The 27,132-nt window shown below is 39.1% G+C and overlaps 2 protein-coding genes, 1 long non-coding RNA gene and 2 pseudogenes across 4 annotated transcripts; all 5 read right to left on the reverse strand.

Annotated features, from left to right (window-relative positions):
* Window positions 1-555: 555 nt before the first annotated feature.
* On the reverse strand, window positions 556-2,306 carry LOC145217905 (uncharacterized). Of its 2 annotated transcripts, none has more exons than XM_080085287.1 (7): window positions 2,195-2,306; window positions 1,806-1,967; window positions 1,677-1,744; window positions 1,436-1,619; window positions 1,101-1,244; window positions 931-1,036; window positions 556-823 (listed from the first exon to the last, which is right to left on the reverse strand). In XM_080085287.1, the coding sequence occupies exons 1-7, from the start codon at window positions 2,252-2,254 to the stop codon at window positions 690-692; spliced, it is 858 nt and encodes a 285-aa protein (XP_079941413.1). In that variant the 5' UTR covers window positions 2,255-2,306; the 3' UTR covers window positions 556-689. The 2 variants fall into 2 exon arrangements, with proteins under 2 accessions (XP_079941413.1, XP_079941414.1); XM_080085288.1 differs by having other exon boundaries at window positions 762-823; window positions 1,101-1,231.
* Window positions 2,307-2,498: 192 nt separating this feature from the next.
* On the reverse strand, window positions 2,499-3,690 carry LOC145217914 (uncharacterized). Its single transcript, XR_013857513.1, has 4 exons — window positions 3,589-3,690; window positions 3,141-3,269; window positions 2,754-2,793; window positions 2,499-2,627 (listed from the first exon to the last, which is right to left on the reverse strand). It is a non-coding gene; the product is annotated as an uncharacterized LOC145217914 (long non-coding RNA).
* Window positions 3,691-3,920: 230 nt separating this feature from the next.
* Window positions 3,921-9,069, reverse strand: LOC145218142 (low-density lipoprotein receptor-related protein 12-like). The gene is made up of 5 exons (XM_080085538.1): window positions 8,980-9,069; window positions 6,242-6,356; window positions 5,143-5,256; window positions 4,620-4,739; window positions 3,921-4,162 (listed from the first exon to the last, which is right to left on the reverse strand). The coding sequence occupies exons 4-5, from the start codon at window positions 4,693-4,695 to the stop codon at window positions 3,921-3,923; spliced, it is 318 nt and encodes a 105-aa protein (XP_079941664.1). The 5' UTR covers window positions 4,696-4,739; window positions 5,143-5,256; window positions 6,242-6,356; window positions 8,980-9,069.
* A 3,994-nt stretch (window positions 9,070-13,063) lies between these two features.
* On the reverse strand, window positions 13,064-13,690 carry LOC145217912 (zinc finger BED domain-containing protein 5-like; annotated as a pseudogene).
* A 536-nt stretch (window positions 13,691-14,226) lies between these two features.
* LOC145218143 (zinc finger BED domain-containing protein 5-like) lies at window positions 14,227-14,874 on the reverse strand (annotated as a pseudogene).
* Window positions 14,875-27,132: the final 12,258 nt, after the last annotated feature.

A 27,132-nucleotide genomic window follows, 5' to 3' on the forward strand; every position in this document is an offset into this window, starting at 1 on the left:
TCCTACAAAAAAACGGTACTGTCTAAACGTTTTTTGCCGCTGTCTGTCTCATTTCTGTCCACTCCAAAATGTTAGCGACAACTTTCCTGCTCCAATTTGCCGTCCAAACCTATTCGCGTCATAACTAAAGCTGAGTCACAACGGAAAATTTGGCGTCAGTGATGCGTGACAGACCAAATCCTCGGCTTGGCTGAGCCGAGCTTGATCCGAGTTTCTGCATACCGCTGAGCCGGGCCTATGATCCGGGTATCGGCTGAGCTTCGATTGGCGCTAAGCCGCGACTTGAGATAATCCAGGTTTCTGCATTCGGCCCTAAAACATGCGGCTTCTGGGCTGTTAATATTTTCTCGGCTTCTGGGCTGTTAATATTTTCTCCAGCCTCTCAAACAAGTTTTGCAAAACCAAATATTTCAGTTTACATGTTCACGGCCACAGGTTGTCTACTCCTGGCCTTGTAGAACAATAATTTATGCGACCAGACAAGTACCTATTGGTAGACTGTTACTTTCTGTGCACAACACAACTTTTACGAACAATCCAATTTACGTGGTTTTTTTGTATTGAAACAACCGCACGAAAATTAAATGCAATCTGTGTAAATATAAACTATAATGCTCGGTTTGTTTTCAAGTCTTTTGGCTTATCGTCACATTTTCATTCTTTCACTCTTCTTTCCTCTTATTTTTCTTCTAAATCACAATCTTCTTCACATCTTTCTTTTTCATTACCATGACAACAGTCAAAATGAGAATGATCAACATCATCAGGCAGAGACTCGAGATGAGAGAGACCTCCATCAGTGACTTAATGCCTCGATTCACCTCTAACAAATAGGTGCAAGTGTAAAAACTTTAAATGGCAGTTTATAATGCCTTTCAGATTGGACTAGACAGAAATGTATTCATGTTTTTAATAGAAATTAGGTCTTACCAAGGCATGTCTTTCCATCTTTCATCAGGAAATATCCCTGAGGACAATAACAGTAGGCAACACCTGTCGTGTCGATACCACACATGTGAGAGCATCCCAATGCCTTCTACAAAGCAATTTAAATAAGTTAGACCTATCCAATTTATACATCAAGTAAAAATACAGTTTACCTGGTTGCAAACAAGTTGGTCATCATTATCAAGTTCAGGTGCAAGGACAAAGGGCCCGAGAGAGATTTTCTTTGTTGCATCAGCAGTTTCATCAGTGATTGATCTTTTGACTGCAATATCAGGTATCGGTTCTGAAGGACAGTCCTGATCAAATCAAGTTTGAATGTGAGACACCAAAATTAAACAAACGATTTACAGGTGGCGGGTAACAACCAACGCAAGTTGCCAATAAGTCTGTGCAGCAATGTTAACAGAAGAGTAAGCCTGGAAATAGTCACGTTCACAAAACTGATGATTTCAGTCAGATTCAAAACGGGATCCGAAAAAAAAAATACCGTTTTGCAGTCGTTGTCTTCTGTTTTTTTGCAGATATTCATTCTACAAAACAGCCATATCTCCTGCTCCGAGTCTCGTACACCAAACCAGCTGAATCCCAAGAAAGAGAAATCAAACTTGCGGGAGTCGGTCACATTGTAGATGACATTCCCATCCGCATCAAGAGGATCAGGCGCGGCACAACTGAAAAAAAGAAGCAAGTTGGTGGAACGTTCCTCACCCTGAATTACAAGCGCTCACCCTCCAATGACCACAGGATAAATAGTTTCAGTTAAATTCTCAGTGTCCGTCAGAATACAGTCGATTCCCTAAACATTCAAAGTAAAGAAACTGGGTGGGTATTTAAAGCGTGATTATGTGACACTATACCTGCAAAACCAAGTTGGTGTCAGCTTCCACATCGATGTTAACACCAATGTAAACAGGAGATCCAATTGTTATCGTTTGTTCAGTTTCAATTGCAGTAAAACTATCCGATGTGTAATGAGCCATTTCCATGATGAATGACGACGACGTTTTGCCCAAATCCACCTCAACGTGAGTGAAGAGAATTTAATTGGTTAGCATTAAGTGCGACAGACAGTCTTACAAAAGATTTATCCCGAAACGGAAACAACATTACTGTTTTTTATACAAACACATTATGCTTACATACGACAACTGAACACTCATTTACCAATCACAGTGGGCTATACTAGTCCGTCAGCCAATTACCAGTCACATAAATGCAATAAAAACGAGAGGTACAAACTTCTAACCTGATCATTGCCAACAGAGGTTGATCCATTGTCGCTATTCCTGAACGATTGTAAGCGCATTGAAACTCCACGATTGCCGATTTCCCGTTGCGAGTTATTATTTGCGACGAGACAGCAGCGACACCAAGCGAGACTTTGTAGGTTACCACAATTTCTGCGTCGCTCTCCTGGAATTAAAAATACAGTGCGTGGTGAACCTAATATGACCACCAACTAATCACAATTTGCAATTACAGCCAACATTTAGCAACAGTAACTTACATTAATGTTTGCAGAACATTGTCCAATTCCAGCCTGAAAATTCATGTTATACTCGTCAGTCTGGTTGTCCTTTACTGCAAAGCAATTGTCCAGTGGTGTCGAATCGTCACCGATCATTTCAAGCTGTTCGGCTGCTCCGGGAAGCAAAGATCGGACGTAACTTCCTGGCAGGCTGCGGAAGCAAACCAAAGTCGAATAGAAATAAGAATCACAAAGAAAACTATTTGTACGTTATCCAATTTTGTACAAAATGCTAAAAACCTTATTGGTAAAAAAGTATTTTTGGTTTAGAACATACCTAGCTGAAACTCCGGATGTTGTGCAGTTGCTTGTGATCACTAAAAGAGAAAAAAGATTGTTTTTGAAATACAAACTACAAGATTGACTGTTCTTATGCCATATAGGCTTTTTAGATGACTCAGTGGTTTGTGCAACCGCCATGCAATTGTAAGGTTGGTGGTTCTATAGTCTTAGCTCGACCTCTAAGATGACCTATTGGTTAGTGGAACCGCCTTGCATTCGTAGGGTTTGTGGTTCTAAACCCGGCCCTTTCCATCTGCTTGAAAGTTTAGAGTAACCTTCATGCAACACGTTGGGGGCTCTAAAGCAGGGTTATGTCGCACTTAAAGTCTTAATGTGTGTATCGAAATTAAGGTAAAATACAGCACACTGGATTGAAGCAAACCTGGTGCTGGAGATGTACAATTGCCTTCGTCATCGTCATAGTCAAAACAGTCGTGCCATCCGTCGCATACATATTTTTGTGGAAGGCAGTAACCAGATATGCATTGATACTCGTCAGGTCCACATTCTCCTGTAAATTATGCCAAAATTTTGTCTTTTAAACTTTTGTTAGTCAAACGTCAAAATGGTAAGACATTTAAGAATAAATTAAAAGAAAAAGGCAAATAGCACGCTTCGATGCGCACAAGCGAACAAGATAGTGAGGTCGCTACAATACACCAATAATTTCGCACCTGTTGATTTGCTACGAAACGTTACATAGAGCCAAGCATTATTGTATTGTTGTTCGCCTGGGTGTATATTTAGGTAACAATATTTGGGTCACACAATTGTTGGACATGCAATAAACTTTTTTTTAAAAACTGTTAATGTTATTCAAAGTTTATTACCAAAACATTCGCCAGCAAAATCCGCGTGACACCAAGGTTGTACGCAGGCTGCGCCAAGAAAGTCGCAAGTGCCATCGCAGTCAAATTGTGGGGTGCAGTTATTCGAATCTGTATGAAAAGAAAACAATTACAAAGTTGCTAAACTTTACCAGATTAAAGCTGGCTTACTAAAAAGTTTTGTGCAGTCAACTACAGAGCTTGTTACATGCACGAATTTGAATGCTTAAAGTGGGATTCCTAATTAGCTTTGTGCAGTAAACTACAGTGCTTGTTACATGCACCAATTTGCATGCTTCGTGCAGTCATCTATATCATTTGTTACGTGCACGATTTTACATGGTTAAAGCGGGTTTCCTAATAAGTTTCGTGGAGGTAACCATAGCACTTGGTACATGCACGAACGTACTTGTGAGTTTTTCATACTTTTTAGGCTTAAACTTGCCTAAGACATAATCTTCTGGGAGACATCCATCCTCATCATCTCCATCCCAACAATCCGGTATTTTGTCACAGCGGTAAAATTGAGGAACACAGGCTCCGGATTGGGATTGGAACTCGTCAGCTGCACAGTTTCCTACAAAAAGGAACAGAGTTGTATTGGTGTTATATAACAGTTCTACATCTGTTGTGACCCATCCTGCACATTACGTTGTGAAGAAGCGAGAGGTTTTGGCCAGTAGTAAGATTCAAATTTTTTGCAATCCGGTTCTATCACAAAAGTTATATTTTTGGCCGGTTCTGTTACAAAAAGTCTATTGACAGTAACCAGTAATACCAACCGGTTCGCTGATCTCATAAAATTTCGTGAGACGGTTCTATAGAACCGGTGCGAACAGGCTGAATCCCACCACTCATTATATCTAAGGACAGGAGTTCCTAATTTAGAACTACCACTGGGTAGAACTACTAACACAGAAACTCATAACACTCCAGATTGGGAATAACCGATAAGTGGCGCAACGGAGCATAGGCGTAACTATACCACGTTCGTGCGCCATCTAGCCATTAACGTTTCACCATTAACATCTTACCATCACACACTGGAGTGACGTCACCAGCTGGGCAAGTGTTTGGATGGCACTTTATATAATTTAGTTCGCATTTCATAGAAGGGTAACACTGGAACTCGTGGTATCGACAACCCTCAGGAACTAGAAGTGCAGAATATCGTAAACGTGTAAGGCAACGAAAACAATGGTTTTAAGTTTATTTAGTAAAATTCAATACATATTACAGTAAAACAAGTTTGTCCTGCGATGAAGGCGTCTTGTGTAGGACGTCGAAACGTCAATTGTTCACAATGAAACTGCTGGATGAGCAATACTTGGTTATACATATTACAGTATCTTGTCATTACAATTAAAACCTCATTTGGTTTGTTCAAAAACCAAAATACACACAATGAATTCGAAATACGAATGGATTAAAATGCCACTGAACGGCTACACTAGCCAATACGGCCGATCTCTCGTCACCAGCTGCAATGATGAGACCTTATACGTTGAAACAGTGTGCACTGTCTGCAGCTTAAAAATAAATTAATTTTTTAATTACTTGTGCAATTGATTTCGTCATCTCCATCATAACAATCTTGTCTTCTGTTGCATTTCCAATCGAGAGGAATACAGGATCCAGATTGGCATTGGAATTCATCAGCTGTACAGTTTCCTAAAATAACAAAGTTGAATTGAAGCCACTTTGTATTGTCTGGTTAAAAATCTGCTATGTGTAATCATGCATCTCAATGTAACAAAAAACAAACAAATCAAATGCACATTAAAGAAAAAAATACTTAAAGGAGAAGAGTTGTCTAACACAATTTTGTGTACTATATAACCTCGAACTTGTGCCTTACTATCTACCACTTACACGTTCCTATCATGACTGGAACGTGGCGCTGCTGCTTTAATAAAACTGTGCGTCTCTCAAACGTTTGATGAAGGTTATGGAATACGCTTTTTGTCTCAAGCTTTTCACATGTTGCCTAACTTAACAACGTGTTTTGCTTCAAGTCAGAGCTCCACATAGGCTATTGCTGTCAGGCATAATATCAAGTTTAAAGAGCTCTTCTGGCAAATGTAATTTTATTCCGACGTTTCGACGTCCTGTACAGGTCGCCTTCATCAGGGTAAATAACACTAAATGCGACTAGTACAGTGCTCGATAAACAAAGGAAAGCGCTGTCTCAGGTTTTGTCACTTTAACTCACTGCTGGAACTACGTCTTCGCACTCTGGAACAAGCTACAGTAGTACTACTAATTTACTTGTTGAAACTGTGCCCTGCGACACATACGCATGAAATACAACGTCGTTTTGGGGCATTGTAACATTCCTGGTACGAACACGCAGAGTGACTCCTGCACGTGCCTCATTTGATTCGTTAAACGACAGTCTGCAACAGTTGAGTACAAAGCACTCACAGATGGTTCTTTAATTGGCCCAAAGGATAGCTGATTTTTTTTCTACATGTGATGTCACGTTACCTAACGGTCAAGCCATTTCTGGATGGGGTTCTCTAACGACCTAACTACGGTGTACATTTATGTTCACCAAAACGTAGCGTTTGCCTTTTATATTGCTATTGTCCTTTAAAACTAAACCGTCAAAAATCTCATACTTTTCTAACATGATTGCAGCTGAACTCAAACCCACCATTGCAAGCTTGCTCTTGATCGCAGCGCACACCACCAGAACATCTTAATGCCACTGGGGGGGCAAAAATCTGGTTTGCATAGAAACTGAAACTTTGGACACAACTGGCCGGTTCCTGTAAAGAAACAAACATGTGTGACACATCACATGGCTGAGTCGATAAAAAAAGTTCCCATAAATCTTGACACAATACTTTTCATCAAACAATTTTTAAAATCGAAAGTAGGAACTAATTCAACGTTTTTACGCGACGCTTACTTAGTACGTTTTTTATTGATTCTGATTTTTTATTTCATTAGAACTGATTTGAACGTTTGCATCATTATGATGGCATGAGCATCGGCGGAATAGTTTGAACAATAAAGCATGTCTTTTTACGTCTATTTGAGTGCAACCGCAAGATTGATGGTAATGAAACCAGTTCTGGGATTGAGATGAGCTAATGACTAATGCAGTTTTCTTGCAATGGTAAAGCTGTGGACTTTCTACTCTTGTGAAGACAGTTTGTTACGTGACAAACGTATGGTTGTTCTTAAGATATGATTAATATTGTACAATGTAAAAGGTGTATTGAACATGTTATACCCTACATCATTTTAAGCATAACCAGTAACAAGCGTTGGTTAATATATCGGTGGTTTGTAAACACTGATGACTAACAACTAATTGCCGCCGAGCGCGCTACGATTTCCGCATCGCATGCATCGCTTCTTGGAACGAGACCTGTAGAACTGCGCACAAAACTTGCGCAAAGGACGAACATAGTGATTTTTGGAACGTCTGTAATGCTGGCTATTTTCTGGCCCAATTTCGAAAACTACTCTTCATATATGTTTTGCACGGTTGCCCAACGATATGGTGTTGCACCTAATTGGGATTTCCCAAAAACTTTCTATTTGCGTATTTTTTGCGGGCGCACTTTCTGGTGCTTCTGTTACCTTATTACATTGGGCCCGAGCCCTGGGTTAACGTCTGTACTGTTTGTAGAGTTTCTCGATTTAAAGTAAAACATCACCCCTTGTGTTTTTTTACATACACTTCGTCCACTGGCTAATTTGTTTAAATTTAGTCAATTAGAGTTTTAGTGTGGGTAACAAGCCCATGTATTTAATTTATTTTGTTTTATTGTGTCTAATCGGTTTGTTCTGTTTTCACGTAAGCTCCTTCTTTTTACAGCCTGTTTAGCTACGTTTGTTACGACTTTATCATGTACGGCTTTATGGTCTGCACCCTTTTTAACCCCAAAAAATACTGCATGCAGGGAATATACCAATCATATCCACCATAGATGGGGAGCGAAGGCCCTGTTTGTCAGCACGTAACCTCATTATGATTGGATATTCATATAACCAATTACAGGCCGGTTTTGAGTAAAGAAACCAACAAGCTAAAATTTAAGTTACTGAACTGGTCCTTATATTTAGCCGGGTTTTCTTAAGAGCATGGTTACGTTTTCTCTTATTTCCTGTATTGTTTAGTCCAGTGGTTCTTAACCTTTTTGGTGTGGTTTCCCGCTAAAATAAATCACCAAGTTCGAATTTCCCCTTCTGTCATTTTTATAATGATGTTTTGTGCCCTACATTAACAAAAAAATATTCTTTAATCGAAATAATTTTGTGAATCGATTTGGTCGGGAGCTTAAAACTATACTGCAATCTTATTTAGTTTAAATAGTGATTTAGTGAGAAAGTAAAATCGTGTGGAATTTTGAAAAATCTTATGTGCTTGTTTAGTCATTTATTGCATCACAATCAACAGGTCAAATGCATTTATTCGCGAACAATAACAAAGTCATTGATACTTTTGGTAATTTTTGTGACGCAACAAACGATTTTTGGAGTTTTAGGTGCCTTGTAAAACTAGGTGAAGTTAATCTTACATGTTGTTGCGGAAAATATTGTATTAAATTAACTTTCAACGGTTAATTTCAACCCACGTGCATGAGTTTGGTGACTTCTAACTCAACATAATTTTCCTCTAAAAACATTTCCCACCGGTTAAGAACCACTGGTTTAGTCTATCATAGGAATCTGCTGTAGACGTGTAGCCTCATGATTGGCCGATTATGGGCCAATGAGACCCATCCTCTGCGTACGCCATTTTACCTTAGTTTTTGTTTATAGCCTGTTTTGTTCATCGCCATTTTGTTCCTTTGCGTCCAGCTACCAAGACGCAGCATGTCCGCTAAATCGGGGAGCAAAAGCCCGCGCCGGACTATCTACTTTCCCGGCGTGCGCTTTATCTCACGTGCTTGGAATATTGTATGCCAAAAATTGGCCACTGAGAGACCTACTGTTTTTGACAGTCAATTTCGGTATGGCCATTGTATTTACTGTTGTTCCCCCATTTTGTTTTTTTTTGTCCATTTTGAGCTCGAGGCGCGGGCCCACGGGGAGCAAACGCCCGTGTCTACCTTTCAATTGTTCCAATGTGTTTTATGTTTCCTTTTTTGTCTTCAGTATTTTTCGCACCATGTTTTTTATTCAGGGCCGAACCATATCCGCCAATCGGCGTGACCACACAATGAAATGCCGTCACATCTATTGTAAAGTAACAGGTTGAATTTGGGCACGAAAGTTTGCATATATAAATCAAAGCGTCAACACCCTGTTCCAGAAATTTGCTATTTCCGTCATTAGAATGCGCATCATTATGACGCATAACTGATTTCAATCAGTGTATTTCACTATATTTTTATGTTAAGTTACACAAGAAGTGAATATTATCAATTTACTTACCGGGTTTTATACAGAAAATAACAAAGATTGCCAGAAAACTCAAGTCGAACAATGACATAGTTGTATTTGTAAAACAAAACCGGTTATTTCTTAAAAAAAAAAAACCTTAACAAATCCACTTCACTTAAACACTCAATACAATTATTTATAGAGTGGTTTCCGGTAACTAAACGCATTTAGAAATTGTTCTAGTTAACTCCTGAACACATATAGGCTACTAGCATCTCCACTATAATAAACCGAACACCTTACAGTGTAGGTACAAACTAATACGTGGCTACTCTAATGAATTACTGCGTTACACGACGGCAGTTACAGAACCCGGAAATCGCGCGGGGATCGGTGGTTTGTAAGCTCTTATGACTAACAACTAATTGCTGCCGAGCGCGCTACGATTTCCGCATCGCATGCATCGCTTCTTGGAACGAGACCTGTAGAACGCGCAAACAACCTGCGCATATAGAACATATATGTATAGTGATTATGGAGACCTCTATAATATACGCAAGCACTCGGGCAGTTTTATAGGCGACCAAGCTACTTTTGAAGGTCTTGTCTTTTGTTCGTATGACTTTCAGTTAATATTTAACTTGTGCTTTTCAATAAAGTGGCCAATGAGTTCACCAACCGACTTATCATAACAGGATTAACTTTTAATTTCCGTAAAAAATGTCATTCAAAAAATGTACATTACCGAATAAACGTCCCTGAAATCCCTGAAAAACTAAAGTAGTGTGGTTAAGGTAAATCCACGTTATATTTTCTTAAGTTTTGCAATGTTTTCATAGTAATGTTCCAAGTTAAATAAAATACACGACAAATCACTAATTCTTGGTAATAATGTTTGATTGAACCTACATTTTTTCTCATGGTAAGTTACGATTATACTGCGCATATCGAACGTTGCGCCAAAGACAGTAGCGAAGTCATGCAATAATTTAGAACGTAGGGCAGACTAACGTATTTTTCAAAACCGAAATTAGCTACGGACGAGCAGAAAAACGTCACACAATATACATCGCGCTACATAAACAGCGTCGAATTCCTAACTTAGTTTTGTTTATCGCCGTATTTTGTTCATCGCCGTATTTTTTTTGGCGACCAGCTATCGAGGCGCGGTCTCATGTATATGCGCTAAGTCGGGGAGCAAAAGCCCGCGTCTGACTTTCTACTTTCACGGCGTGCGCTTTATCTCACACGCTTGGAATATTGTATGCCAGTCAATTATCGTATGGCCATTGTATTTATTGTTGTTCCGCCATTTTGTTTTGTTAATTTTAGACTCGAGACGCAGGCCTACGTGTATGTCTGCCAACCATGAGCGTTGTGGAAAATGCAGTTTCGTACTCGGATTTATCAAATACATTTGATGACCCCCAACAGTCTAAATTACTGGGTGGAGACGCAATTCTCGCTAGTTGTGCTGAGCTGTGTTCAGAAGAACGGTTCACCATATATGAATATTTAAAATAACCTCACCCACTCATTGCATGCACGTCGGCATCAGTCGAATCCCGGAAAAAAAGAAGCTAGTTCCCCAGCCCGGATTTATCGCGACCTGGACGACGCAATTTCGCCTGATCGCACTGGAGGCGGTCACGGCGAGTGGAATATTATATCATCCAAGAAAAGTGCCTCAAACGGATTTGTTACAGCGAGAAATGACTTTTATGCGCTTTCTTTCCCTGTTTTTAATTCATATCAATAATCTGACTTCATTGACTATGACGTAACAAGGAGCCTGCCATGATTGGCTAGAAATCTCCAAACGTAACAATGCGTGTGATGTCATTAGTGTCGCAATCTTGTCTGGACCACCTTTTACAGTTTAATTCTGTGCTATGAGCAGGCTTTTTAGTAGTTGCACTTTGTGGTGGATCTAAAGTAGCTTTTTATGGATATTTATGTGCCAACATTGTAGTGTATTATGTGCAGCTAATTAGGCATGATTGTTAAGGTTATTGAAATGCTGAAACGTCTTATTTTGTGCCTGTAAATCAGTCCTGGACTCCTAACAAGTTGGCACGTAATTGAATGTGTAAATTGTGTTAGTTAAATGTCGTAATAATATTTGTGTATGAGTTAAGAGGTGTTGACTTTCTTAATGTGACATATTTCTTAGTGTAAGTTTATCGGCCATATTGAATGTGCGTATTATTGGCGATCGTGACACGTTTCTGTTCGTTTGACAGAGCTGTTGTGCCAACCAATGCTGTTGTGCAACCAAGGAGAAATTTGTACCATCAGGCAGACAGTGTTGCGTTCAAGACAAGTTAGGAAACCCTCTAGTGCGGCGGTCGGTGCAGATCCAGGCTGCACAGATTTTTAAGTAAATTACGGCCGCTGCAGGATTTATTAGTATCCTGGATATACTGGATATCGAGCATATGTCCCGGGCTGTCGTAAGCGACGAGTTCATACAGTCCCGAGCTGGACATTCCCTCTCGGGAGTGCTCAATTCGGCCTAGTATTTTAATTGGGATGAACCAGAGAAACGCTGGCAACAAACCTGCGAGGACTTTGGAAATATATTCGAAGCCAAGGGGAAGAAATTTTAACCGATTGGAGGCCAGGAGGCAGTCACCCACATTCATTATCGTCTACACCAGCTGGGCTGTGCTTACGCCACCCGTTTCGTGTGTAGCCACTGCTTCCTCGATGACGACTTGTGAATGGCGGCTACAATGTAAACTATGATGTTCATTGGAAATTATTTGGAGAGTCTGATCTTTGCATCTCAATAACAGCTGACTGATTAACAGCCACACATATGTCTCTTCTTTCTTTGTATTCTTGAATAACATTAAAGGCGAACGTCCAAATCAGCTACACTTCCACATGGGATAAAAATAGAAGCCAAAAATAGAAGCTTTCCCGGTGGAAATAGAAGCCACCAATAGCCTCAAATAGAACGACGAATAGAAGGCCGAAAATAGCCCCCCGCAAACATCAAAGTCCACGCTTATATAACAATGCGAAACATAAGCCGGTGTACGAATTCTTTTTCTCATATTACTTATATTATTTATTTTAAGGTAGCCATGTAATTTATAGTGCCATAGCGCCTTTTGGTGAACACCATATGCTTTTTCACAGGGTGGAAACGACGCGTTCTAATACGAATCACAACTGCGGAAACATTGCAAATACCGACGGAAATATGTGTCATAAGGGAATAAACACTATGTTTACTGTTAGATCTTTCTGGAACCCGAAAAATGGCTGAAAATAACTTATGACTACCATAGAAACGGAAATATAAACATTAGTCTATGCAGAAATGAGGGTAAACATTTCCATTTCGTGGTGTGAAACGTTATTGCGAAATAACATGCAATCGTTTTCATAAACATTGCACAATAGTGTTGTAACCGCTACACGTGCAGACACGCAGAAACCACGTAGAAATCGTAAATCGCCAAAACCATTGCCCCAGGTATACCGCTGGTACGTTTAACCAGAAGATGTTTGCGTGGTTAATCTAATCTATCGTGTCACGTGAAAATATTTCGCGCTACGAGCCGCTTCAAACTCATACCAGAATAAATTGGGTTAAAATAGCAGACCCTTCAAGGTATTTTACACAGTACACACACATGCGTCTTTTCACAAAAGCAAAATCTCATCATAAGACGCCGAAACGGAACGATTGACAAATCGGAATTTGATTGTTAAAAAAATACAGAAGGCAATTTGGGGGCGCTGTGATTGCTAAACCGAAATCAAGTTAGCCAAAGCGGCCGGCATATTCTCGCTGAAAAACAAACTGATAATTTATAACTTCAAACAACAAAAATGCTTTACTGAAGTTTTCGATGTGTAATAAGCTACTGAGAATTTGAAACACATACAAACATACAAATTTATGTTCATTAAATTCATTACTGGGATCAGCCCTGAAGCGTCTATAGACTCTATGCCAGCGGTTCCCAACCTTTTTGTGGTCGCGTACCACTTGAAGGCAACGCATTGTTGCCGCGTACCACTTGTTTTTAGAAAAATATTTTCGAGAAGATAACTTTCTTATTTCCCGAATCGACTAATGAAAATGTAACGAAGAAGTAAAAATGAAGAAAAGATAAATTTAATGATCAATCTGTATATGTTTGCCTTCTACAAGTCGATCGATGCGGGGCACAACTTTGCTTACTGCACATCGGAAATCATGGCCGGGGGAAGTAAGGCGGTTACGACTCTTCTTGATATTCATTGAAGAGAATCCCTGCTCGCACTCCCACGTAGTAGGGAATATTAGTAACTGAGGTATAGCGCGACCGGCTACTGTGGGATACGAGGAGGCCATATTCTGCCAAAAAACTGTAGGAGAATATTCCTTGTGCATTGCCTGTGTAGTGTCGTCAGCCCGAATATCGATGAGCTGCTCTTGCTCCCCAGTTCCAACATATAGGTCGGCTGGGTCCACAAAAAATGGATCAGTGATGTAGGGACAGCAATCCACATCCGGGAAGTAATGAGTAAGCTCAGCTTTTAGTACCGTGAGGTGGCATAATATCTCATCATCACTTTGGCCATTGTCCTCCCGGAAGATTACTAAATAGTTCGAACATTCCATAGCGCTTGTTTTTTACGTTATTTGACCAAAGTTCCAGCTTGCGCACTAATGCCCGTAGCCTTGAGATAAACTGAGTGACAGTGCACTGCAGTCAGTTCCTTGCATTGATAGGTTCAGGTGGTTGATGACCCCAAAAATATCAGATAGGTAAGCCAACCTTACGATAAACATTTCATCCTCAAAGTCTTTTTGAAATTCATGGCCCTTTTGTTTGAAAAAAACGTATAATTCTTCTTTCAGTTCGAAAAGGCGTCTCGTCGCGTTGCCTCGGGAAAGCCAACGCACCTCCGTTTAGTAAAGGAGACAAGTGTGTTGAGAGCCCAGATCTTCGCAGAGCAGTTTGAACAATCGAGTATTCAAGGCAGACGTTTTCACTGCATTAACCATTTTTACAACCCGGTTTAAACAGGCTAACAAATTTGGCGGCAGCACTTTAGCGCAAAGGGCGAATCTGTGTATAATACAATGGACAAAGATGACGTTTGGCGACACAGCTTTTACATGAGCTTGAAATCCGGATTTACGGCCAAGCATAGCCGGAGCCCCATCAGTCGTGCAGCCAACCAACTTCCCCCCTCTAGTTCATTCCGCTTGAAAAAGTCGTTCAAAACTCTAAAAATATCCACTCCTTTTGTTGTGCCTGACAAGTTCTGACTTAAACAGTAATTCGGTATTTACCTTGTCTTGTTGAGTGTATCGGACATATACACTTGGTCGGCAATGTCGATCGACATTTCCTCAATACGACGCTTCACAGTGTTATTAGAAAGGGACACACTGGACAACTTGGCCTCCGCCTCCACCCCGATCACGTTTCGAATCAAGATTTTCCGCTGGCATAATTAGAGACTCAGCAATTGAATGCGCCTTCATGTTTTGGGCAACCAGGAGGGAAACTTCAAACGAAGCTTTTACATTCCCAGAGCTGCTCTGGTACATGGCGCCTGTTTTATCAATGCGTTGCTGTTCAGTTTTTTCTCCAAGGCGCTGAAAGTAGCTAAGATCTTGGTCCTTTTTTGTAGGAAGGTTTGTTTCAAGATGCCGCTTGAGCAGACTTGCTTTCATGGCACTATTCGAGAGCGTCTTCATGCAAACCACGCACTGCGGGAGATCCTCGCCTCTGTGTTCAATTTCTACGAATCCATATTTTAGATAACCCGTGTCATACTTTCGCTTCGACATTTTTCGAAATCAAATTGGTAAAACGTTTGTAACGCACTTTCTACAGTAGACTACAACTCTCAAGCACACTAATTCAACTACAGGCGCATTATCTCTACGCTTGTTATTGTTACCACGAAATAATTAGAACAAAGACATATTATTTTCAAACAACCTTACTGGTGGCACCTTAAATGGGTTAGTTGGAGCAAACATAGAAGTGACACGTAACCCGGTGGATTCAGTAACAGACATTTTGTTATCACTTGTGATTTGTGTGCAAAAATACGGAAATCGCAAAATACCAAAAGGTGTTCGCGTACCACCTGGAGTGCCGTCGCGTACCACTAGTGGTACGCGTACCACCGGTTGGGAAACCCTGCTCTATGCAGACCTGCGATCACGGCACAATCAAACATAAATCACGATACGTTAGGCCCATTGAAGGCGCCATACCGAATCAGCCGGTCACCGAGCATTCACCACCATATGGCAAGGCGTAGGCTAGAATAATCTAGCCTGCGGTGGGATTCGAACCCCACGACAGGAGTCTTTCCCGGACTCGTATGAGTGCCTGACCTTTTTAGTTTCACGAACACAAACAATCGCCAAACTTTACCCGATGAAGATGTGTTTAAATCTGAAACCCCCTGTGCGCCTTCCTTACCAGTAACATTAGACAACACCCCAACACCCTAATGCAGGTTGTACTTTGACAACATTACAGGGAAATAAGTCAACATTTTACAAGAAACAGTTGTTTGAATTACAATATACATCATCAATGCAGTGAAAGTGAATATTTGGTTCAAGCTTAGTTGACAACCTGCGGTGATGATTATGAGAACATCGATTGTTTTAACAACTGCACTGATATGTATTTTATTTTTGTCAGTAAACGTTCTAGTACGAAATTCAAACCGACATCATCATTTGACAATTTTGGTCATAACAGACACCCTCCCCCCGATCTATTAAGGTTTAAAACTTTTTTAACGTTGTCAGATCCGAAGTTCCCAAGTTTATTTCATTTTCGCAGGAACAAGGGCTTTTCACAGGAACTTTCAAACAGGTCTTTATACGGTTCTTGTGCCTAGTTGCCTGAAGCCACAATGCGCAGTGTTATTGGAATTTGATTCAAGTTCCAAATAATCTATTGCATGGTCCGAGCCATCAGGCCAAACGTAATTTGGCCATCTTTTACCGCTCGTTTGAATACTGTGTTCGCTACAGTTAGTTGTAGTTATCTTACAACGCTGGTCAACATTTTCAATTATAACGTTTTCGCAGTTACAACGATCTTTACCTCGAAAAGTTATCGGCATTTCTGCAGCCATATTTACATAATAATTGAAACTAAAGCTGCCACTTAATCGAGCCCCTGCGAACCTTTTTATTAATACAGTTCAAAACTTCAGTTCACTTTAAACAAGATATTATTTTCACAACAGTTTATGTGTCACAGTGGAACAATTTTCAAATCTGTGCTTTTTCACATTTTGAACCTGCTAATTTGATTGAAATTGATACTTACAGCACTCCTGCACAAAGTTGATCGCATGCGACGACGTCATCCTCGTACGATGCGACATACCTAATATCACCATTGTCAAAAAAACCTGAAATTTTTAAACACTGTTAATACTTAGTAAGGCCACTCGGAAATCGTAGTATTAGAAACTCAAGCGTGTTTTATTTTTTCCTTCAACCCTGTCTATGTTACATTAACTTTACTCAACACCAAACTTCCAGCAACCATTAAACAAGTTACAGCAACAAGCCAAACAAATTATTGTCACGAAACATAATTTCGCAGCGGAACAAGCACAAACCATAAACAAGCGAGCATGCCTAAATTAAGAACGAAAATTATATAACAGACATTTTTATCCAATAACCCAGTGACGTTAAAGTTATTGATATTTAAGCTGCAACTCGAAGCAGTTTTATTTTCTCCGAGGCAAATTACAAGACACGTCGCATCATCGAAGCCTCGCAAAACGCGCCAATTGTCTGCATTGCATCAAAACAAACAGACAACCTGTTGTTTCTATTAATTTGCAGCGGTCCCACTCCCATGCAATAAGAGATTGCACGGCAGACCCATGTATATATCAAAGCTGCAACTTAGATGCGGACGAGCCGAAAAGCGTCACACAATATAAATCGCGCTCCATAAACCGCGAATTCCTCCTGACCAATCAATGTCCACTTGACCGCTCATACCGGTGGGAAATCCCATCACACATTTCTATAAAACCGTGATTTGGGTAAAAAATGCCATTTTTATGCTATCGTTTGGATGGCAGGACTAAAGAAGAGCCTAACCTGCGTCAGATTAGATCGAAAAATGAGAAAGTATTTGGGTTTAACTTGAAGCGCTAGGAATTTATAAAATGTTTGAGTTTAACTCAGTGATTCCCAACCAGGAGGGAATTCCCCACCAGAGGAGAATTTTGTCATAATATTAATCTCTTACTGGTTGTCTGAGCTATGTATTTTGCTGCATTTGCCATGTATGAGTTGAGAAAAAGAAATTTCTCATGTAATCGATAATCAGAGTTTAAATTCTGTTTTAAGAATTACATTAAAATGTTAATGTAAACGATATTTTAGCAAACTAAATTTGTAGGCGGGATTTAGATTTGAATATCGACTAAAAGGGTACACAGGGCAAAAAAGGTTGGGAACCACTGCCATAGAGCTTATAATCGAGAGTTTAATTTCTGTTCTAACAATTCTAAACGATATTTTAGCAAACTAAATTTGCAGGAGGGGAATTTGGATTTTGCTTAAAGTGTTTTAATCTAATTTAGTCTAAGTTTTAATCAAAAACGTTCGGACTTAGAAAACTTTGCGACGCAGCTCAGCAAAGGTTTATGTGCATAGCGTCTTCGGTTAACCGTGCCTAGTTGAGATAAATGTATAAACCAAGATAAAAGTATAAAATAGACATATCATCATAACGATTTCATTAAACAGATGTTTCGACAAAAACAATTGTCATCATCAGTAAAAATATCTAACATAAGAAATTAACCGATCTGCATCACTGTCTGCCAACGATGAGCGTTGTGAAAAATGCTATTTCGTACTCGAATTTATCAAATACATTTGATGACCCCCAAGCGTCTAAATTACTGGATGGAGATGCAGTTCTAGCTAGTTATGCAGAGCTGTCTTCAGAAGACCAGCTTACCCTGCTCGTCGTCCGGATTTATTGCATGTATTTTTACTAAATTAAATTCAAAATTAAACCAGTACGCAGTTTTTTGACTTATGCGGTGAGGTGTTATTGCAAGGCTCGGGCTCAATATAATACGGTAAAAGTAGCACCAGTAAGTGCGTCTCAATAAAATGTGCAAATAGAAGGTTTGTGGAAAATCCCCATTAGCTGCAACACCATATCATAGGCTATCCGTGCAAAACAAGCTGCATCCTGCACTTGACATATAAAGTGGTCCATCGTCCATTGATATTGCACAGAAACCGTAGTCTGTCTAACCAGGACTAAAGGAAGTTAAAAGTTTCTTTTAGTAACAAAGTTTAAAATTCAAATCGACATTTTTACATTTTTATTGTTAAAAGATGAAATACATTAATGCTAACTATCGAGTACATCATTTTTATGATCTGTTTTGGGGATACAAATAATGGTTAATCTATATGGAGACTATTTTTCGAAATTGGGCCAAAAAATACACCGAAACATTTTTTTCAAACCGTAAAATAAAAGTACATGATATCCTAAAATAAAAAAAACACTGCCTGATAGCATTTGTAGGCCAGCACTACAGACGTTTCAAAAATCACTATGTTCGTTCTATACGCAGGTTGTGTGCGCGGTTCTACAGGTCTAGTTCCAAGAAGCGATGCATGCGATGCGAAAATCGCAGCGCGCTCGGCAGCAATTAGTTGTTAGTCATCAGAGCTTACAAACCACCGATGTATTAACCAACGCTTGTTACTAGTTAGAAACGTTAGAAACGTGCAGGAGATTTTTGACAAAAAAGTTTGTTTTAAAGAGGCAATAGCGATAGAAAAAGAGCAAACGCCCCGTTTTAGTGAGCATTAATGACCACGGTAGTTAGGTTGCTGAAAACCCCTCTCCAGAAACGACTTGTGTTACGATGACCATTATGTAACGTGACATCACATGTAGAAAAAATTCAGCTATTCTTTGGGCCAATTGATATAGAACAATCAGAGAGTGCTCTGTACTCAACTGTTGCAGGCTGCCGTTTAACAAATCAAATGAGCCACGTGCTGGAGTCACTCTGCGTCTTCGTACCAGGAATTTTACGAGGCCTGAAGTCGGCCCATCTGTCGCAGGTCAACAGATTCAACAAGTAAATTAGTAGCACTACTGTAGCTTGTTTCAGAGTGCGAAGACGTAGTTCTAGCAGTGAGTTAACGTGAAAATACTTTGCTACAATCTGGGACAGAGCTCTGCCTTGAAGTAAGACACGTGGCTGAGTTAGCTAACATGTGAAAAGCTTAAGACGAACAGCGTATTCCATGACCTTCATTAAACGTTTGAGAGTCGCAAAACTTTATTGATTAGCGGCGCCAAGTCCCAGTAGTGATAGGAACATGTAAGTGATAGATAGTGAGGTCGCTACAAGTTCGAGGATATTTTGTACACAAAATTGTGTTAGACAATTCTTCTCGTTTAAGTATTTTTTCTTTAATGTGAATTACTTTTTTTTGTTACACGATTACCCTTAACACATTTTTTATCAGCCAATTCAAAGTGGCATCAATCCAATTCTGTCCCTTGTTGTAGGAAACTGTGCAGCTGACGAATTCCAGTGCCAATCTGGATCCTGTATTCCTCTCGATTGGAAATGTAACAGAAGATATGATTGCTCTGACTGGGATGATGAAAGCAATTGCACGAGTAATTAACAAATTAATTTATTTTCATGTAAATGCATCGAGCCACTAAATGATAAACTTCAGGGAGTGCACACTGTTTGCTTGGTCATTGTGAGTCAGTTCACTCTGTGGTTTAAGCCTAGTTGTGGCATCGCACAGAATAGGTGAGGCATGGGGTTGTACCCTGTTGCTCCCAACAAACTGGAGTGCCGTTGCATGGCTACACTAGCCAATACGGCCGATCTCTCGTCACCAGCTGCGCTGATGATATCTTATAGGTCGAAACAGTGTGCACTGTCTGCAGCTTATCATTTAATGGCCCGATGCTTTTACAATTTATTTTTAGATTATTAAAATAAGTAGCATCGTAGTCTTTATGTGAAGCATACAAAAGAGGGTAAATATTTTACTGTTTCTCTGGTATAAGATGAGGTCAAGCGAAAATTTACATACAGCAATGTTGAATTCTTATATTGAATTTACTTCCAATATTTTAAACGTTAACAAAGTCCTGTTGCAAAGTATTGGATTTGCAAGTATCTACATTGAAAAGCTGGATAGGAATTTTTAAACATTTTGTAATTCATTTGTATTTCGAATTTATGTATAACCAAGTATTCAGTGGTGGGATTCAATTTTTTTGTCAGTCGGTTCTACCACAAAAGTCATATTTTTCAGTCTGTTCATGAACAGTAAATCCATTGACAGTAACCAGTAATGCTAACCGGATCGAACCGGCTGAATCCCACCACTGCAAGTATTGCTTATCCAGTAAACAATCGACGTTTCAACGTCTTATACAAGACGCCTTCATACAAGACGGATAATGACATATCTTGCAGGACAAACCTATTTTACTGTAATAAGCATTGAATTTTACTAAATAAATTTAAAACCATTGTTTTCGTTGCTATACACGTTTACGATATTCTGCACTTCTAGTTTCTGAGGGTTGTCGATACCACGAGTTTCAGTGTTACCCTTCTATGAGATGCCAACTAAATTTTATAAAGTGCGAGTCACACGCTTGCCCAGCTGGTGACATCACCCCCGTATGCGATGGTAAGATGTTTATGGTGAAACGCTAGATGGCGCACGAACGTGGTAGAGTTACGGCTATGCTTCGTTGCGTCACCTATCGGAAATTCCCAAACTCGAGTGTTGTGAGTTTCTGTGTTGGTAGCTCTACCCATGTTCGTGTGATGCTAACTGCTTGGTTCAGTTTCACATTTTCGCAGAAGAAATGGTGTGATAATTTCTATTATCAACGGACTTTGTTGCTCTGGGTCATAATGATCCAATAGAGAACACACATCAAAATCTATAGGTTTTTCACAACATAAAGTGCACAATTGGGCACAACAGATGTAGAACTGTAAGGTAGCATCAATTCAACTCTCTCCTTGTTTTAGGAAACTGTGCAGCTGACGAATTTCAATGCTAATCTGGTGCTTGTGTTCCTCAATTTTACCGATGTGACCAATTTTGGGATTGTGAGGATGGAGATGATGAGATTGGATGGCTCCCAGATGATTATGTCTTAGGCAAGTTTAACCCTTATAAGTCTGAAAATCTCACGTGTACATTCGTGCATGTAACAAGTTGACTGCACAACGTTTGTTAGGAAATCCACTTTAAGCTTGCAAAGTCGTTCATGTAACAAGCTCTGTAGTTTACTGCACAAAGCTTTTTAGGAATCCCACTTTAAGCTTGCAAATTCGTGCATGTAACAAGCTCTGTAGTTGACTGCACAAAACTCTTTAGTAAGCCAGCTTTAATCTGGTAAAGTTTAGCAACTTTGTAATTGTTTTCTTTTCATGCAGATTTGAATAACTGCACCCCACATCAATTTGACTGCGATGGCACTTGCGACTTTATTGGCGGTGCCTGCGCACAACCTTGGTGTCACGCGGATTTTGATGGCGAATGTTTTGGTAATAAACTTTGAATAACATTAACAGTTTTTAAAAAAAGTTTATTGCATGTCCAACAATTGTGTGACCCAAATATTGTTACCTAAATATACACCCAGGCGAACAACAATACAATAATGCTTGGCTCTATGTAACGTTTCGTAGCAAATCAACAGGTGCGAAATTATTGGTGCATAGTATATTTATATATATTGTTTAACTAAACGTTATCAAAACAACATTTTGTTTCTAAAATTTATTCTTAAGTATCTTACCATTTTGACGTTTGACTAACAAAAGTTTAAAAGACAAAATTTTGGCACAATTTTGCATAATTTACAGGAGAATGTGGAGCTGGCGAGTATCAATGCATATCTGGTTAATGCCTTCCACAAAAATATGTATGCGACGGATGGCACGACTGTTTCGACTTTGACGATGATGAAGGCAATTGTACATCTCCTGCATCAGGTTTGTTTCAACACAGTATGATAAATTATAACTTTTCGACACACACATAAAGACTTTAAGTGCCCCATAACCCTGCTTCAGAGCCCCCAACGTGTTGCATGAAGGTTACTCTAAACCAGGGGTGTGCAACCCGCGGCCCGCGGGCCACAATCCGGCCCGCCAAGCCGTTTAGTGTGGCCCTCAACAACACTCTGATGCACATTTTGACAAAAAATCCGCGCTAGCTTTCGGAGTTTCCTAAGTTGACATGATATTTTAATGCAAGCCGCACCAACAGGAGGGTAAAAAACGTGTAAATACCAAAATAAGGTACATGAAAAAAAATGTGTGGCCCTCTCTTGATGTCCGAAATTGGTTAGATGGCCCACCGACGAAAAAGGTTGCACACCCCTGCTCTAAACTTTCAAGAAGATGGAAAGGGCCGGGATTAGAACCACGAACCCTACGAATGCAAGGCAGGTACACTAACCAATAGGTCATCATAGAGGTCGAGCTAAGACTAGAACCACCAACCTCACGATTACATGGCGGTTGCACTAACCACTGAGTCATCTAAAAAGCCTATATGGCATAAGAACAGTCAATCTTGTAGTTTGTATTTCAAAAACACTCTTTTTTCTCTTTTTGTGATCACAAGCAACTGCACAACATCCGGAGTTTCAGCCAAGTATGTTCTAAACCAAAAATATTTTTTTACCAATAAGGTTTTTAGCATTTTGTACAAAATTGGATAACGTACAAATAGTTTTTTTTTTCTGATTCCTATTTCTATTCGACTTTGGTTTGTTTTCGCAGCCTGCCAGGAAGTTACGTCCGATCTTTGCTCCCCGGAGCAGCCGAACAGCTTGAAATGATCGGTGACGATTCGACACCACTGGACAATTGCTTTGCAGTAAAGGACAACCAGACTGACGAGTATAACATGAATTTCCCAGCTGGAATTGGACAATGTTCTGCAAACATTAATGTAAGATTGTTACTGTTGCTAAATGTTGGCTGTAATTACAAATTATGATTAGTTGGTGGTCATATTAGGTTCACCACACACTGTGTTTTTAACTCCAGGAGAGCGTATCAGAAATTGTGGTAACCTACAAAGTCTCGCTTGGTGTCGCTGATGACTCGTCTCAAATAATAACTCGTATCGGGGAATCGGCAGTCGTTGTGTTTCAATGCGCTTACAACCGTTCAGGGATAGCGACAATGGATCAACCTCTGTTGGCAAGATTTGAACATCTCTCTTTTATCGTATTTTATGTTAATTATAATTGGCTGAAGGGCTAGTATAGCCCACTGTGATTTGTAAAAGTGTGTTCAGTTATCGTATGTGAGCACAATGTGTTTGTATATTATTTATAAATAAAAATACCTATAAGGCGATTTATTTACTTTCCAAAAACAGTAATGTTGTTTTTGTTTCGGAATAAAACTGTTTGTAGGAATGCTTGTCGTACTGTGACAAAATGTTAACCAGTCAAATCATCTTCTACAGTCACGTTGAGGTGGATTTGGGCAAAACATCGTCATCATTCAACATGGAAATGGCTCGTTACACCTCGGACAGTTTTACAACAATTGAAACTGAACAAACGATAACAATTGGATCCCCTGTTTACATTGGTGTTAACATCGATGTGGAAGCTGACTCCAACTTGGTTTTACAGGTATAATGTCACATAAACACGCTTAAATACCCACCCAGTTTCATTACTTCAAATGTTTAGGGAATCGACTGTATTCTGGCGGACGCTGAAAATTTAACTGAAACTGTTTATCCTGTTGTCATCGAAGGGTGAGCGCTTGTAATTCAGGATGAGAAAAGTTCCACTTCAACTTAATTCTTTTTCACAGTTGTCCCGCGATTGATCCTCTTGATGCGGATGGGAATGTCATCTACAATGTGACCGACTCTTGCAAGTTTGATTTCTCTTTCTTGGGATTCAGCTGGTTTGGTGTCCGAGACTCGGAGCAGGAGATATGGCTTTTCTGTAGAATGAATATCTGCAAAAAAACGGACGACAACGACTGCAAAATAGTATGATTTTTTCGGACCCTTTTTTAAATCTTACTGAAATGGTCAGTTTTGTGAACCTGAGTATTTCCAGACTTGCTATTTTATTAAAATTGCTACAAAGACTTAGTGGCAACTTACCACGAATCATTTCATGTATTTAGGGCGTATGTCGTTACCCGCCACCTGTAAATCGTTTGTTTAACTTTCATACATCACATTTGAACTTGATTTGATTAGGACTGTCCTTCGGGACCGATACTTGATATTCCAGTCAAAAGATCAATCCCAGATGAATCTGATGATGCAACAAAGAAAATCTCTCTCGGACCTTTTATCCTTGAACCTGAACTTGATAGTGATGAACAACTTGTTTGCAACAAGGTAAAACTATATCAACAAATTTAGAGCCAGTATGTCAGTGTAAAACATTACGACGTTTCGACAAGTGCTATTGTTATCACCTTCTGATAACCTGATGGTGACAATAACACTGGCCGAAATGTTGTTGGTTGGGTCTGACTTATTTTAATATCTTTGTAGGAGAAATTGGGATGCTCTCACATGTGTGGTATCGACACGATAGGTGTAGCTTACTGCTATTGTTCTCAAGGATATTTCTTGATGAAAGATGGGAAGACTTGCCTTGGTAATACACAGCTTATAAACTGTTCCAAACGTTTGGTTTTGTTGAAACACAATTACATGGTTACCCCGAAATTTTCGTCCAATTCGTGAGCCATTGTAAACTGGCATTTAACGTTTTGCTCTTACATTTATTTGTTAGAGGTCAACCGAGGCAATAAGTCACTGATGGAGGTCTCTGTCATCTCGAGTCTCTGCCTTATGATGTTGATCGTTCTCATTTTGACTGTTGTAATGGTGATGAAGAAGAAAGATGTGAAGAAGATTGTGATTTAGAAGAAATGGGAAAAGGAATGAAGAGTGGAAGAATGAAAATTTGATGATAAACCAAAAGACTTGAAAAACAAACTGATTATTATAGCTTATATTTAAACAGAATCCATTTAATTTTCGTGCGGTTGTTTTAATACAAAATAGCCCACTTAAATTGGTTTGTTCATAAAAGTTGTTTGTGAGAGTGATTTAAGGTTATAATCACCTTTACTGCTATAATAATGTAAAATTCGCTATTTTACTTCAAGAAAACTAAGTTTTCGGAAAAACCCTACCATCAAACATGATAAAATCCTAATTATGCGCAAATTTGAAAATGTTTGGGTTGTTTCATTGCTTCGTTTCATTGGAAACAGAAACTGGTTCCTGGCGATCTATTTGTCATAGAAATCAAACATAGTCGAAGAATCACTCAACCGTGTGAAGAATGTTTTGAAAATTTGGCGCAGTGTTTTAACATCAAGTTCACCCATAACTTTAAAGTGGTAGTTTTTAGAACAAAAGCTTAAACATTTGTAGCTCCGTCAGTTTTAATTAATTTTTATTGCAATTGTTTATTATGTGCATTTAACCTCAGTTTCCAAAAACAAAAAAGTTTTACATTCTTTAAAGCCTTTGAAGTATTTTCGGGTTGAACTACAGAGCTTTTACAAGTTTGTCATCTTCAGTGATTTTTCAAATTTAGAATTATGTTTTATAATTTAGTATAAAGTTTGGAGATAGAGCATTGAAACAAAAAAGCTTTAGCCTGGAAGTATTTACGCTGGACAATTTAACTTGGTGTGAATGTTGATTAGTTTGTTTTGTCAGTTTTTGATTCATTGTCCAAGCATTATTTTTGTAAACTAGAGTGTATACTTAAGAATAAAATTTAGAAAACAAAATGTTGTTTTGATAACGTTTAGTTAAACAATATATATAAATATACTGATCATCTGACATGGAAGTATATGAAATGCACAACTGTGACAAAAGTGCTACATTGCAAGAAATGACAGATGGCAGGTGACTTCTAGTTTAATATGTCAACAAATTGCATTTTTTTATTTTGTGTAGTTATTTGATACTTTGTCTTACCAGCTTTATGTGTATTGTTCGGTACAAATTATACAACCACTTGTTCTGATATATATAAGGTTCCCAATTCTAAAAAGTTACTAGTATAGTTCAATGTAAAGTGTAAGTAAAACTAAGTAGCGACGCAGCTCAGCAAAGGTAACTTTGCGACGCAGCTCAGCAAAGGTTTATGTGCATAGCGTCTTCGGTTAACCGTGCCTAGTTGAGATAAATGTATAAACCAAGATAAAAGTATAAAATAGACATATCATCATAACGATTTCATTAAACAGATGTTTCGACAAAAACAATTGTCATCATCAGTAAAAATATCTAACATAAGAAATTAACCGATCTGCATCACTGTCTGCCAACGATGAGCGTTGTGGAAAATGCTATTTCGTACTCGAATTTACCAAATACATTTGATGACCCCCAACAGTCTAAATTACTGGATGGAGATGCAGTTATAGCTAGTTATGCAGAGCTGTCTTCAGAAGACCAGCTTACCCTGCTCGTCGTCCGGATTTATTGCATGTATTTTTACTAAATTAAATTCAAAATTAAACCAGTACGCAGTTTTTTGACTTATGCGGTGAGGTGTTATTGCAAGGCTCGGGCTCAATATAATACGGTAAAAGTAGCACCAGTAAGTGCGTCTCAATAAAATGTGCAAATAGAAGGTTTGTGGAAAATCCCCATTAGCTGCAACACCATATCATAGGCTATCCGTGCAAAACAAGCTGCATCCTGCACTTGACATATAAAGTGGTCCATCGTCCATTGATATTGCACAGAAACCGTAGTCTGTCTAACCAGGACTAAAGGAAGTTAAAAGTTTCTTTTAGTAACACAGTTTAAAATTCAAATCGACATTTTTACATTTTTATTGTTAAAAGATGAAATACATTAATGCTAACTATCGAGTACATCATTTTTATGATCTGTTTTGGGGATACAAATAATGGTTAATCTATATGGAGACTATTTTTCGAAATTGGGCCAAAAAATACACCGAAACATTTTTTTCAAACCGTAAAATAAAAGTACATGATATCCTAAAATAAAAAAAACACTGCCTGATAGCATTTGTAGGCCAGCACTACAGACGTTTCAAAAATCACTATGTTCGTTCTATACGCAGGTTGTGTGCGCGGTTCTACAGGTCTAGT

The sequence above is a fragment of the Phallusia mammillata genome, chromosome 3 (assembly GCF_965637545.1).
Source record: "Phallusia mammillata chromosome 3, kaPhaMamm4.hap1.1, whole genome shotgun sequence".
Lineage (NCBI taxonomy): Eukaryota > Metazoa > Chordata > Ascidiacea > Phlebobranchia > Ascidiidae > Phallusia > Phallusia mammillata.

What these genes read in the sequence shown, in the direction of transcription:
- LOC145218142 (XM_080085538.1), bottom strand. Translation starts at nt 4,695, where the DNA reads ATGAAATGCGAACTAAATTATATAAAGTGCCATCCAAACACTTGCCCA. An exon ending in CGTCACTCCAGTGTGTGATG is followed by an intron (nt 4,163 to 4,619) that starts GTAAGATGTTAA and finishes TCCTTTTTGTAG; the next exon opens with GAAACTGTGCAGCTGACGAG.
- LOC145217905 (XM_080085287.1), bottom strand. Translation starts at nt 2,254, where the DNA reads ATGCGCTTACAATCGTTCAGGAATAGCGACAATGGATCAACCTCTGTT. An exon ending in CCTCTGTTGGCAATGATCAG is followed by an intron (nt 1,968 to 2,194) that starts GTTAGAAGTTTG and finishes ACTCACGTTGAG; the next exon opens with GTGGATTTGGGCAAAACGTC. An exon ending in ACACCAACTTGGTTTTGCAG is followed by an intron (nt 1,745 to 1,805) that starts GTATAGTGTCAC and finishes TTGAATGTTTAG; the next exon opens with GGAATCGACTGTATTCTGAC.